Raw genomic sequence first — 14,098 nt, forward strand, 5'->3', positions numbered from 1 at the left:
CGCCAGTTTCTTACACTGATAAATTTAACAAAAGCCTCAACAAAATGATCTCATTTAATGATCACTAGTAACATTACGCTGTTTAAACCTAAAGATTTCTATCACTGCAAAATAGAACGATTCAGAAATTTCGGTGCAAGAAGTTACCTTTACGGAAAAACACAAATAATGATTCTTACCCCCAATTAATTGCTTCCACTGTTTCAATATCTAACGGATCCACGGACTGAGGTAGGGCCCTGTACAGGGAAGCCAGCCTGTCTGTCAGCAGTTCACACAAGCAAGTGCTCTGTGTAAGGCACTTTGCAGCCGCAGGCTCTGGCAAACTCACTAAGAGCATCAAGCCCTCGCAGGCTTTCACAGCTATCCGGCCATCCTGAGGAAAACAAACACATAGCCCTTTATTTCCTGAATTAGATACACATCCAGTTGCTTGGGAAAATTCAGTGTGTAAGGACTTAATGTTTTACACTAGAAGTAGATTTTTTTTTTTTTTTTCTATTTTACATGTTTATTACTGTGGTCATATTAGGAAAGAAAGGATAAAGAAGAAAACTCACAGGACTTCTAGTAAGATTTAACAAGGAATTCACTAAGTTGTAGTCCTGGTTTGGACGAACCACTGTGGCCTCTGGCAGTGAAGTGACATGGAGATTATTCAAGCTGGTGGACAGACTGTCCATCGGATGAGAAGGTTCATTTTCTAACTCTGTTTGTTCCATTCCTGTAGCACCAGATAGTTCCTCTGGCTGACTGGACTGTCCTGTATCTGTTGACAAGGCACCTTGACCTTTTAACAAGTCTTCTGAAGTCCCATCTGGTGTCCCTTTGGAAGCCAATGACTTTAGCTTATTCTGAAAAGGAGAACATGTGCTGTAAGATTCACACCGCAAGCCTATTAACCACAAATTATATTTTTAGTGTATTTTTCCATCATCACCATTCTGCATGTCTAACCAATGAAGCAATAAATAATAAGTGCTATGACAACTGAAAAATATTGTATGGCGAAGAGAACGAACTTTGAGAAGAAAAATCTCTTCTTAGCTCAAGTGAGGTACTTCTTAGAAACATATATCAAAAACTAAGCTGTAGTACTTCCCCTCATTTATAAATCTCTAGAAATCTGAAATCATAAGATTACACTAGCCATGTTGAAGCAAACTTTCAAAGTTTGACACACATAATGACACACAGGCATTCATAATCCTTAACACTGTCTCAACATTGAATTCAAGTGACTTGGCAACTTAGGTGCTCTCTTATCTCCTGTAAAGGCAGGATAAACCAAAAACCAAGAAACCCGTTGCTGTCAATTCTGACTCATAGCGACCATACAGGACAGCACAGAATTGTCCTCTAGGGTTTCTAAGGAGCAGGCTGGTGGATTCAAACTGCTGACCTTTTGGTCAGCAGCGAAGCTCTTAACCACTATGCCACCAGGGTCCCAGGGCAGGATATGATCCTGAATTACTTATTCATTAACGTGAAATAGAAAATGAACCCACACACTTATTAGAATAGCTAAAATTAAATTAAAACAAAACAAAAACCTGACAATACCCAGGATGTGAACAATGGGAATGCTCATACATTGATGGTGGAACACAAATAATGAAGCCACTGGGAGACAGTTTGGCAGCTCCTAGTAAAGATAAATATACAATCCTACTCCTAGGTGTTTATCCAAGTGGAATGAAACCTAAACGCATACTAAAACCTGAATGTGAAGGCTTAAATAAGGCTTACACTAGCTTTATTCATAATTGCCAAAACTGAAATAAACTCAAAAGTACTTCAGCTGATGAATAAGTAATAAATAGGAACAAACTCATGGATCAATCTTAGATGCATTATGCTAAGTAAAAAAAGGCCAGACTCAAAGGCTGATTACATGTCTACGACTTTCTGAAAAACATAGAACTACTGGAACAGAAAACAGGTCAGTGACTGCCAGGGGCTGGGGATGAAGATGCAGTAGCTACAAACGGGTATGGGAATTTTTTTTAGGGTGATAGAACTCCTGTACGTCTTAAGTGTGGTGGTGGTTACGTGACTGCGTATGCTTGCAAAAATTCACACAACTGTAGACCAAAAGGGGAGTCCCTGGGTAGAGCAAACGGCTAAGCACTTGGCTACTCACTGAAGGGCTGGCAGTTTGAATCCACCCAGGGGTGCCTCAGAAGGACGTACTGGTGCTCTACTTCCGAAACATCACAGGCATTGAAAACCTCACGGAGCACAGGTCTACTCCGACACACATGGGGTTGCCATGAGTCGAAATTGACTCAATAGCAACTGGTTTAGTGATAGGCCAAAAAGAGTGAACTACATTGTACGTAACGAACCTCAATCTTAAAAAAAAAGAAAATAAAAAGATATTTTAAAAAACATAAAACCAAAACAAAGAATCCAATGATTTTTTTCTAATATATCTCTAAGTGACTGCACTGCTGAAGAAAGAAGCGGAAGAAAGCAGGAAGCAAAATCCAAAATATCAGTTGATTCAAGTAAACTATGATTCAGTGGCTATAAAAAGACATTACAAAATAGCAGAGGGATCCCAACGGTTACAGCAGGCTGAAGAGGTAATGAGTCATTTCTTACACCTTGTCCAAATCTGCACATGCCTTCCTGACCCCAGGCCAGACTGCCCACACTACATATTACTGCAAGCTTGGCTGAAAATACGATCTAAACTTTTGTGACTTCTCTATCCCTGATTCGCCCTCAAACTGCAGTATTCCCAATCCTTGGCTTCATGTTTGTCCAGGACCTGAACTAGCCCAGTTGTGAAACTACTATACTCCACCAACAAGCCCATATATCTGGCTCAAGTGCATTCACTGAAGATCTTGTGTGTCAAGAGGTTTCAAGCTAGAATAAAATAGGGATCATTAAAGAAAAAATAATCCTGGGAAGTAAAACAACTGATCTGTTACCCAAAATGTAATTCCTTCTAATATTATTCACAGAATTCTAATTCTAATTTTAGCACAAGCATACATTGAAAGCTGACAAGAAATGTACCATACCTCAAGAAAAAAATTAACCAAGTAGGGATCTTGTTTCAGCTTTGCACACACAATACAAAGGAACTGAATTTCTTCATTTTCTGTCGGAGTTGCAAGAACTTCACCACAAAGTCTAATTAATTTCTGTCAAAACACATTGGGAAAAAAAAAAAAAAAGCTTAGGTTGCTTTTACACGTATGCAAATAGCCATCCATTTATTTTAGGGATCTTTAAAATTTTCAAATATGCTTGCATTACCCTAAAAAAACTAATGAGACATATAATAAACGCTCTGGAGATATTATGGAGGTAAATTTAAAAAAACCTTGAAGCATAAAATTTTAAAGGACAACTATAAAGACATGAAGTGACTTAATACAGTGTCCTTAAATAAAGTGCAAGTATTTGCTTATCTGTATTGCATTTTTAGAATAATTTCCTTTATTATTTTTACTCTTAGAAAAAAATCATATAAGAGTATTGCTATACAAAAAGAAACCCAACAATAATTTGAGTCATGTACTTAATATACCTGCACCGGTCTATGCACATTAATGTGTGGAAGTAGTGGCTGCCGGATTCTTCCCAGAAGTTTAGTGTAGAATACCAAAACCTGCTGTTTCATTCCTGGAGGACACTAGGTAGAAGAAAAAAAGAAAACAAGAACAGACGATACAAACACTATTAAAAAACTAGGTGAGACCACATACGTGAATATATTCTACTTTCTGAAGGAAAAATGCAATTAACCAATGAATGGCTGCCTGAATAAAATTTTCGATCAAATACTAATGACTGGTGTTTTAGACATAAAATCATACATCTGAGACTGTATCAGACGCTGACGTGATTATGAACAGCATGGTAACGATACATCGTTCAGATTAGAGTTTGGTTCAGGCAGGGTCAGCCTGTGTGTAGGATAATGCTGGGCTAGCCTAAAAACACTATCGTTGACTCCCTGGCCAGAGCAAAGGCAGACCTTGGCCCTTACCCTAGTGACAGGTAATCAATAGCTTTCCGTCAGATAAAGCCTTCCAACACATATCTGTAAATAAAAGGAATTCTATAGTATAAATTGCCCTGTGATTGATTCTGACAATGCTTTTAAAGTAGCTGCAATGTTATTTGTATTATGATAACTACAGTCAATGAATATTTAATATAGAAGTTTGTATAGCATACCAGATGTTTAAATATTTGCTGAAAAGCAGGTAAAATTCATGATTACTCACATGGTAGATTAGGAGGGTAGAAATTAACAAGGCTATATATTCTATAATCAAACGGCTTATACCTCCTCACATTTAAAATACTCACCAAATGAGTATTTCCAAAGCATCATCACATACACGCTGTCTGGGAACGGCATAAACGATAATCTTAGCACAATAATATCTTTTAAGACAGCAAATACTTTGCATTATTCACACGGGAAGACAAACAATGTTTACCATCACCATCACCGAAATAAAAGTAGAACAGTTCCTAACCCTTGTTCAGAAGTCAATTAACATTAAACCAATCTAGTGTTCGATCCTTCCCTCCCAACGACGGGGAAGAGAAAGGAGGGTGAGAATAAATTACAGGGTGTTAGGGAGCAGATGTGCTGCCTAGGAAATATAAAGTAAATAAATAAATTAAAACTGAATAAGCATAAAAACGCCAAAAAAAAAAAAAAACTGAATAGGAATATTACAGTTAAAAAGAAACTGTCTCCAATGCTACTAATTACAACTCCATTTGGTGGCGAAATGTGTCTACTAGATAATTTTTTTTTGTTTGATTTTCACACGTTATAAAAATTCACAGAACGGGACGGATTTTTAGAGCTGGGGGAGGCCCCGTGACAAAGCCAGGCCTGAACCCAAAGCTCTTCACCTTCTCTTCCAGCACCACGGTGTTTGAAAACTTGTCTTAGTATGTAATTTGAAAGTTTTGCTCCACAAAACACTATATATACCATCATATCAGCTTTGCGATGACTTCTCAAGACTCACTAGGCCTAAAAATTGGAATCGGCTCCACTTATCGGTGAAGTTAATGTCCCAATCATCAGCCACATTCTCTTTCAAAATTATGAATAATTCCGATTTTATAATTCATTTTCACTGGGTTTTTTCTCATATCTTTTTTTTTTTTGAACATTTTATTGTGCTTTAGGTGAAAGCTGGCAGTAAATTAGTTTTCTATTCAATAATTCATACATAAACTGTTCTGTGACACTGGTTGCAATCCCTGCGATATGTCGGCACTTTCTCCATTTTCACTCCGTGGTATTCATTTCCATTTGTCAGGTTTCCCTGCCCTTTCCTGCCTTCTTATCTTTGCTTTTGGGCAAATGTTGTCCTTTTGGTCTCATTTAGTTGACTGTTCTAAGCAGCACATTCCTCACGACTGTTATTGTTTACTTTATAGGACTATCTATTATTTGCCTGAAAGGTGATCTCCAGGAGTAGCTTTGGTTCCAAGTTAGAAGGGTATCTTAGGGTTACAGACTCAGAGGTTCCTGCGGTCTCTATCAGATGAGCAGGTTTGGTCTTTTTTATTTGAATTTTGTTCTATATTTTTTCCCCACTCTAATCAGGACCTTCTACTGTGTTCCTGGCCAGAGCGGCCAGTGGTGATAGCTGGGCACCTTCTAGTTCTTCCGGTCTCAGGCTAATGGAGGATGTGGTTTATGTGGGCCATTAATCCTCTGGACTAATTGCTTCCTTAAGTCTTTGGTTTTCTTCACTCTCCTTTGCTCTAGACAGGAAGAGACCAATAGTTGTATCTTAGACGGCCACTTGCAAGCTTTTACGACCCCAGGAGTGACTCACCACACTAGGATACGGAACAATATCATTATGAACTGTTATGCCAATTGACTTACGTGTCCCCTGAGACTATGGTCCTCAGCCCTCAATCCCAGTATCTGTCCCTCAAGGTGTTTGGTTATGGTCTAAGTCTCATATTCTTTGATTCTGAGCACACGTATGCAAGTTTATTTTCACAAATGTTTACACTGTAATTTGAGGCAGCCTAAGTACCAATTGCTGTCTAGAACATTTGCTGTCTCTGTGGATGTCATATTTATAGAGGCTACAATTTTCCTTTTTCATAATACTAACTTGAATCTTGCCATGCTCAATACATACCTCTGTAATTAAATATGGTACCTGCCAGATTCTTTATTTCTAAAACATTAATGCATGCATTACATGTCCAAGAACATGAGATGGATAAGGAACTTACGTCAGCTTTCCCTAAGGTGTACAGTGTTTCCAGGATCTTGTGATGAAGCAAATATTCCATACATGGCCCCGTCTCTCCAGATTCCCGTTCATTTTCTTCTTGTACCAGTATGTCTAACATCTGCTCCAGATGAGATGGAATGTTTGTATCTGTCACTGGAGCTTTATCATCTAAACAATAAAAATATTCATGAAATAATGAAACATTTGTTCACTGTGTATTTACATCTAAAATATTCTTTATTTTCCTATTCCTATTTGAACTGAGAAAAAAATGAACCATATACTTAAGTGCAGTTTATACACAAGATATACATAAGATTATCTTTGCTAGAAATTAAGCAATGCTTTTTGCTATGCTCTTATTCAGAAACTGAGTCAATATTCTGAAATACATTCTATAAGTTAATAGTCATCCATAGCAACTCAGAAACAAGGTCCCTTTATGTGGGAAGTGGGAACACGATCAGGAAAAATACACGTAACATCAGAATTTTGCATGCACTTGTTAATTTCACACAAAATATTTTTTTTTCAGATTAGTCAGTTAAGAAGATCTGAATTTTAAGTGGTCTAGTGGCTAGAATTCGGCCCTTTCACCGCTGTGGCCTGCGTTCGTTTCCCAGTCAGGACAAACTTTGGAGCCCTGGTGGCACAATGGTTAAGAGCTCATCTGATAACTAAAAGGTCAGCAGTTCCAATCCATCAGTCAATCCTTGGAAACTCTATGGGGCAGTTCTACTCTGTCCCATAGGGTCGTTACGAGTCGGAAGCGACTTGATGGCAACAGATTGTTACGTAGAAACAGGTTAGCCTTGAACAACCCAGGATATATGGAGAGTTGTTGTTAGCTGCTGTTGAATAGGCTCCAACTCATAGCGACACTAAGAACAACAGAATGAAACACTACCCAGTCCTACACCATCCTCACAGTTGTTGCTATGTTTGAGCCCATTATTGCAGCCACTATGTCAATCCATCTCATGGAGGGTTTCCATTTTTTTCACTGACCGTCTACTTTATGAAGCATGATGTCCTTTCTCCAGGGACTGGTCCCTCCAGACAACATGTCCAAAGTAAATGAGACAAAGTATCGCCATCTTCTAAGGATAATTCTGGCTGTAGTTCTTCCTAGGCAGATTTGTTCATTCCTCTGGCTGTCCGTGGTATATTTAACATTCTTCGCTAGCACCCTAATTTAAAGACATCAGTTCCTCAATCTTCCTTATTCACGGCCCAGCTTTTGCATGCATATGAGGTGAATGAAAACATCATGTTTTGGGTCAGGTGCACCTTAGTCCTCAAAGTGACATCTTTGCTTTTTAACACTTCAAAGAGGTCTTTTGCAGCAGGTTTGCCAATGCAATACATTATTTGATTTCTTGACTGCTGCTTCCATGGGCGTTGATTGTGGATCCAAGTAAAATGAAATCCTTGACAACTTCGATATTTTCTCCATTTATCATGATGTTGCTTATTGGTCCAGTTGTGAGGATTTTTGTTTTCTTTATGTTGAGGTGTACTAGATTCCCTTACTAACCAAAAAATCAAACTCATTGCTGTTGAGTCAGTTCTGACTCTTCATGACCTTACAGGACAGAGTAGAACTTGCCCCATAGGGTTTCTAAAGAGCAGGTGGTGAATTTAAACTGCTGACCTTTTGGTTAGCAGCCTGAGCTCTTAACCACTTCGCCACCAGGACTCCAGACAGATTGCATAAAATACTTTATGGCAAGAACATATGCATTTCCTTAAAACTCAGGGGGAACAAGCACTAAAAACAGCCATTTGAAAGGTAGCCTTTATCAAAAAACATGTCTATAGATCTCTAGCTAAACATCCAAATTAAGTTAGAAATTATATTTTACATTTAAAGGGTTTTATTTTTTGTCTAATTTTTGCTTATTGCACAAACATAACATCAATTTTTTTAAAGAAAAAATCACCTATGACCCCATCAGATTGTCAAATCAACTCTTCTCATTTATGTTCCCTTTCAGTTAAATGATGTGTGCCCAATCACTCTGCATACCCTCTAGTGCTTACCTACACATTCCTCAAGGAGCCTATAGTGCTATGCAGCAATGCTACTATATTTCTCTACTTCAGAGTTCAGCGTAAGACCCATGGACCAGATCCAGACTGCCACCTGTTTTTGTAAATAACGTTCCGTTGGAGCAATGGAACGCTCATTCTTTTACGTGTTGTCTACAGCTGCTTTTGCACACCACCACAGTTGAGTGGTTACAACAGAGACTATCTGGCCCTTTACAGAAAAAGTTTGCCAATCCCTGCCCTCATTTATTCACATTCCCTTAGATTCACTCTCTATACTTCCCATTCACTGAGAAAATGGAAGCCACCAGAAAATAATTTCAACAGATGTCCTCCACATTTACCCCCCTTCCTGCACTTATACCCATATGTTCTATTTTCCACTTAATGTTTATGGATGAACTATCCACATGCCTATTTAAGCCTCCCCTTGTGCACTAGATACCATCCTCCCTTGCCTACTTGAGGATATTGCTCCAAAATTGTCTCATCTCACTCCTGTATTCTTTTTCTGCTCTACTAAATCACCCTCTCCAACTATGAACTGCAGTATCTTCCATCTTTAAAAAAATATTAAAAACCTCTCTTGAAGCCTCATCTCCCTCTGGCTGCTGCCTCATTTTTCAGCTCCGCTTTACACTAATATTTCTCAAAAGAGTAGTTTACACACATTGTCTATACATGCCCCCTTCCCCACCATTTTCTCTTAAACCTGCTCCAATCAGGCTTTTATCCTCTTCCCTGCCATTAAGAAGGCTCTTATCGAACGAGCTCCTTGTGAATAAATTCAATGAACCATTCTTAGTCTTCATTAACTCGACATCAGCATCATTTGACACAATTAGTCCCCCTCTCCTCCTTGGCTTTTAGGGTACCATCCTCTATTGGTTCTTCATTTACCTTACTGGCAAAAGCAGTTTCCTTTGCTAGCCTTCTCACCTTCCCAACCTGTGAGCTCTGCGTCCAAGGGCTCAGTTCCTTCCGTCTTCTCTCTGCCAGCTATCCTCACTCCCTTGATAATCTCATCCAGTCTCATGGTTTTAAATACTACTTATATGCTGATAACTCTCAATTTCAGATCTCTCGTTTAGAACTTTCCCTTGAATTACAGATTTTTATTTCCAACGATTTACTTGGCATATCGAACTTTAGATAGATAACAAGCATCTCAAACTCAACATGTCCAAAATTTCCTTGCAAACCTGCTCCTCCTGCAGTCTCCCCATTCTCTGTTTTTCCAACTGCTTAAGCCCAAAACTCTGGAGTTATCCTTTCACTCTTGTTCTCTCACACCCAATATTCAATCCATCAACAAATCTTCCTTTAAAATTTACCCAGAAAACAACCACTTCTCACTGCCTCCACCTGGCCTAAGCCACCACCACTTCTTGCTTGGACCACTATAATAGCTCCCTAATTGTTCTACCAGCTACCATCCCTGTACTCCTTCTAATTTTTCACAGAGCCAAAGTGACCCTTTAAAATAGATTGTGTTATATCTCTGCTCCAAACCCTCCAGTGGCTTCCCATCTCAGAGTAAAAGCCAAAGCTCTTGGCTTATGCAGCCCTATATGAATTACCCTGTGTGAATCTGTCCCTTCCTCCTCCCAGTCACCTGTCTGACTTCATCTAGCACGTTTCGCTCTGTTCACTTGGCTCTAGCCACACGGGTTTTCTTGTAGTTCCTGGAATACTCCAAGCATGCTGCATGCTCCGGCCTTGGGCTATGTGCACTTAGTCCTCCTCCTGGAACAGTCTTCACCCAGATATCCACTAGGCTTGCTTCCTTTCTCCTTCAGTAGTCAGCTCAGACATCACCTTGGCAATGAGGCTTTCCCTAACCTAAAATAGCCAACTGTCCTCCCTTCTCAAACAAACACCTCTTTTCCCCTTATCCTGCTTCATTTTCTCCATAACATTTATCATCTGAAATACTATGTGTATTTGTCTATTTATTGCTTGCCTCCTACCAATCAATATATAAATCTATTAGGACAAAGACTTTGTTTGATTGACTGGCTATCCCTCAGTGCCTAGAAAAATGCTTGACACATAGCAGGTGTTCAATAGATATATTTTTTAGGAATGAATGAACAAATGAATCTCAAAGATTAATTAAATATAAAATGAATTGTTTATAAATTAAAGTATAAAATAACTTTGAACACTTATTTAAAATATATTTTAATTTGATATCACTAAATTGTACACCTGAAAAATGTTCAATTGGCAAATGCTGTCTTACAGATATTTTTACAACTTTATTTATTTATTTATTTATTTTAGCATACAAACATTCTGTTTAATTAATATGAGCATTGTTTCTTACCCGAAGTCTCTATGTAGTAATGGGTAATCGCCTTCCAGTGGTAAACAAAATCTTCTTGTAAAGGAAGAGACGGTGCAAGCTGCACACACACACAAAAAGACACAATTAAAAGAAAATGGCATTAAAAGGTTCCCATAAAGTATAACTCTACGTTTGTCTATCATGATGCAAAAGGAGCACAAAAATATGGTAACTTTAATTTGATTCTATATGCCAGATATCAAAGAGAAACTGAGTCAAACCCAAGAAAGTAAAAGTGACTTATTAAGAAAGACAAACAACATTTATCTACATAATTAAACCATAATCTTGAGCTTTTTCTCCTCCCCTGAAAGCAGTCACTATGTATGGCCTCAAAAGAAAACGATTAAGTGAAATCACATCAACATCCTATTCCTGAGGTATCAGTAAAATGAAATGATTAATAACCAGGGATCTTTGTACCCAGGACTTTGAAATGCAGGACAGTGAACAGCTGCTACGTAATCAGCTACACATCACCACTACGACTACTACACGTAGCAAAGTCAACAGATGAAAACTGTTCCCAGCGTTCAGTGACGTACGGATATAAATCCTTTCTCTTAAAGGCTGGATTGGGCAGCACGTATTTTTAGGAAAATAACTCATGGATTAAAAAACTACTCATTTAAATTTCACAAAGTAAAAAGTTTTACATTCTAGCTATGAAATTTACTTCAGAAATGTTAAGACCAAAATTATATCCCTTCAGTCACCTCATAACAAGCCTACACGTATTTCAAATGTGTGTTAAATGGATAGGAAAAGACCTGGATGTACCTTCTACAACCTTTCCTTTTCCTTAAAAAGAGTGAGAGAGAGTGAGAGCAACTCCAGTCCTAGTATCGTCAATAAATTTTAGTCAGAAAGTACAGAGCTGACTGGGCTTAGTTAAAACCAACAGGTTTGTATTCTGGGAACCTAAGTGATGTCATCGTAACCTTCTATTTTCATACGCTTTATCTACGCAGATGATCTAAAAGAGGTCACCTTCCTCTCATACTTCTACATGTTCCATTGATATTTCTTGGTGATCACAGCAGGGACCTCAAAGTTGACAACTCTGTCAGAACAATTTCCAGACTATTAAGCAAATTATAAAGATTGGTCATAGACATCTAACATGTTTCAATCCGGAAGAGGAAATGTACTTACGAAAAAAAGGGGCCTGAAATTTGTTCAGCAATCATCAACACCTTAATGCTGACTCTTCCTAAACTTGCCTATTTGCACCCCTAACAACACCAGACTAAAAGAATACTAGTATTCCTCTCATTTACAAACAGAATGCTGTGAAATCTTAAAAACAAGAGACTTAATAAGATCTTTAAGAAGGGAGTTAAAATCTCTGAGAGTAATATATTTCAAAGAGAACATGGAGAGAGAAATTACACATGGGAGAGTTGAGAAAAAAAAAAAGAGGAAGAAAAATACGAATGCAAGTATTAATTTGGGAAAACAGAGTAATCTTCCTAAAAACTTTAGGTTATAAAATCTGCCTGTTTTAAACCATCATTTGTTTTTAGAATTCTCTTCAAAGTATGGGCATTTTCCCTCATTTTCTGGATCTTGTTTTCATATAGACCAGCTTTATACGGAATCCCTAGATGGGTGAAACAGTGCACTTGGCTACTAACTGAAAAGCTGGAGGTTCAAACCTACCCACAGGCGCCTTGGAAGAAACGCCAGACGATCTACCTCCAAAAAAATCAGCCATTGAAAACCCAAGAGATCACAGTTCTATTCTGACACACATGGAGTCGCCATGAGTTGGAATCAGTTCAATGGCAACTGGTTACTGTTAGCTCTATATAGTTATATGTATTAAGAAATGGGACACACCCAAATGAAATTTGAGTTTTGAGAAATACATCTAGTTTTTTAAGTTTAAATCTTGTGATTTGTTATGTTTTCCTGAGGGAGTCTCCTGAATATATAAAGAACTACATCCTTGTTCGCCAGTGGGACTCTAGTTCAAGGGCAAGTTGGTAGATCAGAAGTCTCACAGGATTTGTGTCAGGATGTCTGGTGTTGGTTACAGTCAAGTTCAAAGTTACCTGGTTTGTAAATGCTTCTCTCCCAGGAGTTATATTTAAATAAGAAAAATAAGTAGATAACTAAAGAGTTGTAATTGCTAATAACTTAGGTTAGTTAATAACCTTACTCAACATGAATAAATTTCCTTATTTATGTGAAACTTCCTAGTAAACTTGCCTCTTGCATTACTAATTCTGACATGCAAATTTCCTGTTTCATCACTGCATAAAAATATGTATGCTCTGGTGAAAAACAGAAGAAACATATGAGCCGGGGAGATGAAGGTCTAATTTGAGTTATCTGCTTACAACAGACACTGAATTAAAAAAAAAAATCATATCATCATATCTCAACCAAAAACTAACATAAATGAGTACCTTGATCACCTTCTCTGGGAAGCCTTGCCCAACTCTGCCTGCCTAGGAGCTGGTCCTTTCCACACCTGCCAGTGGCATCCAGCTCCCAGCCCTTTCCCCACCTTTGTAATTGCTTCATTATCCATCTCCTCCACCACACTGTAAACTCTGTGAGGGCTAGGATTGTGTCATTGTTTTCACCACTGGATCTCGGTATCTAACAGTGGTGGCGCAGAGTAAGCATTCAATAATATTTACTGAATGAATAAATGAACAACATGTTTACTAAGCAGTTATGTGCCAGGCACAACGCTAGGAAGTTTACACATACCATCTAGTCTTAAATTCTCACAATAAACTCCTATTCTGCTCCAGTAAACTCCTAGGAAACACTGTTTGTAACTGGAAAGCCAGGACTGTCTTTCTTCACAAGGACCACCACACAAAAGGATCTAAACTGATAATTCAAAGGAAAGCCAGTGTTTTAAAAGCCATGTCTGCTTCCTGTCTCACATGTATTGTAAACATTCCACTCCCAAACCCGGTGCCGTTGCGTCGATTTCGACTCATAGTGACCCTATAGGACAAAGTAGAACTGCCCCATAGAAACTCTCTTTTAAAATGCTTCTTCCTCCCAGCTTCCTAATGCCCTTCCCCATTTTCTTTGCCTCTTTAAAGTCCAGCTTATGTCCCATTTCCTCTACAGAGCCTTCTCCAACCACTCCAGTCCCAATGCTTCCTCCTTTCCTTCTAGAGGACTCACTGGCTGAACCACTCACCCAACAAGTAATAATAATGGTTAACATTTATCGAGCAATTACTATGCGCCAGGTACTGCATTAATCACTTTACGTGCATCATCTCATCATAACAATTCTATAAGGAGATATAACTCTTTCCATTTTACAATGAAGAAACTGAAATGCACAGCATAGAAGGGTCAGAGGCAGGCTTGGAACCCTGTTCTATCTGGCTGTAGGGGCTGGTCCCTGCTTTTGTGTAGTCCTTATACTATAACTTGTGTATTTGTTTGTGCTATGCCTTCACGT

The 14,098-nt window shown here is 38.4% G+C and overlaps 1 protein-coding gene across 4 annotated transcripts in view; it reads right to left on the minus strand.

Annotated features, from left to right (window-relative positions):
* Window positions 1-14,098, minus strand: part of FHIP2A (FHF complex subunit HOOK interacting protein 2A) — a 33,367-nt gene that overhangs the window by 14,596 nt on the left and 4,673 nt on the right. For all 4 annotated transcript variants that reach the window (XM_064269272.1, XM_064269273.1, XM_064269270.1 and 1 more), the window contains exons 2-7: window positions 10,636-10,714; window positions 6,253-6,422; window positions 3,548-3,652; window positions 3,036-3,158; window positions 561-854; window positions 180-376 (exon numbers count right to left, since the gene is read on the minus strand). In XM_064269272.1, coding sequence (XP_064125342.1) covers window positions 180-376; window positions 561-854; window positions 3,036-3,158; window positions 3,548-3,652; window positions 6,253-6,422; window positions 10,636-10,714 — 968 coding nt within the window. The remainder of the gene's footprint in view (window positions 1-179; window positions 377-560; window positions 855-3,035; window positions 3,159-3,547; window positions 3,653-6,252; window positions 6,423-10,635; window positions 10,715-14,098) is intronic.

The sequence above is a fragment of the Loxodonta africana genome, chromosome 16 (genome assembly GCF_030014295.1).
Source record: "Loxodonta africana isolate mLoxAfr1 chromosome 16, mLoxAfr1.hap2, whole genome shotgun sequence".
NCBI lineage: Eukaryota > Metazoa > Chordata > Mammalia > Proboscidea > Elephantidae > Loxodonta > Loxodonta africana.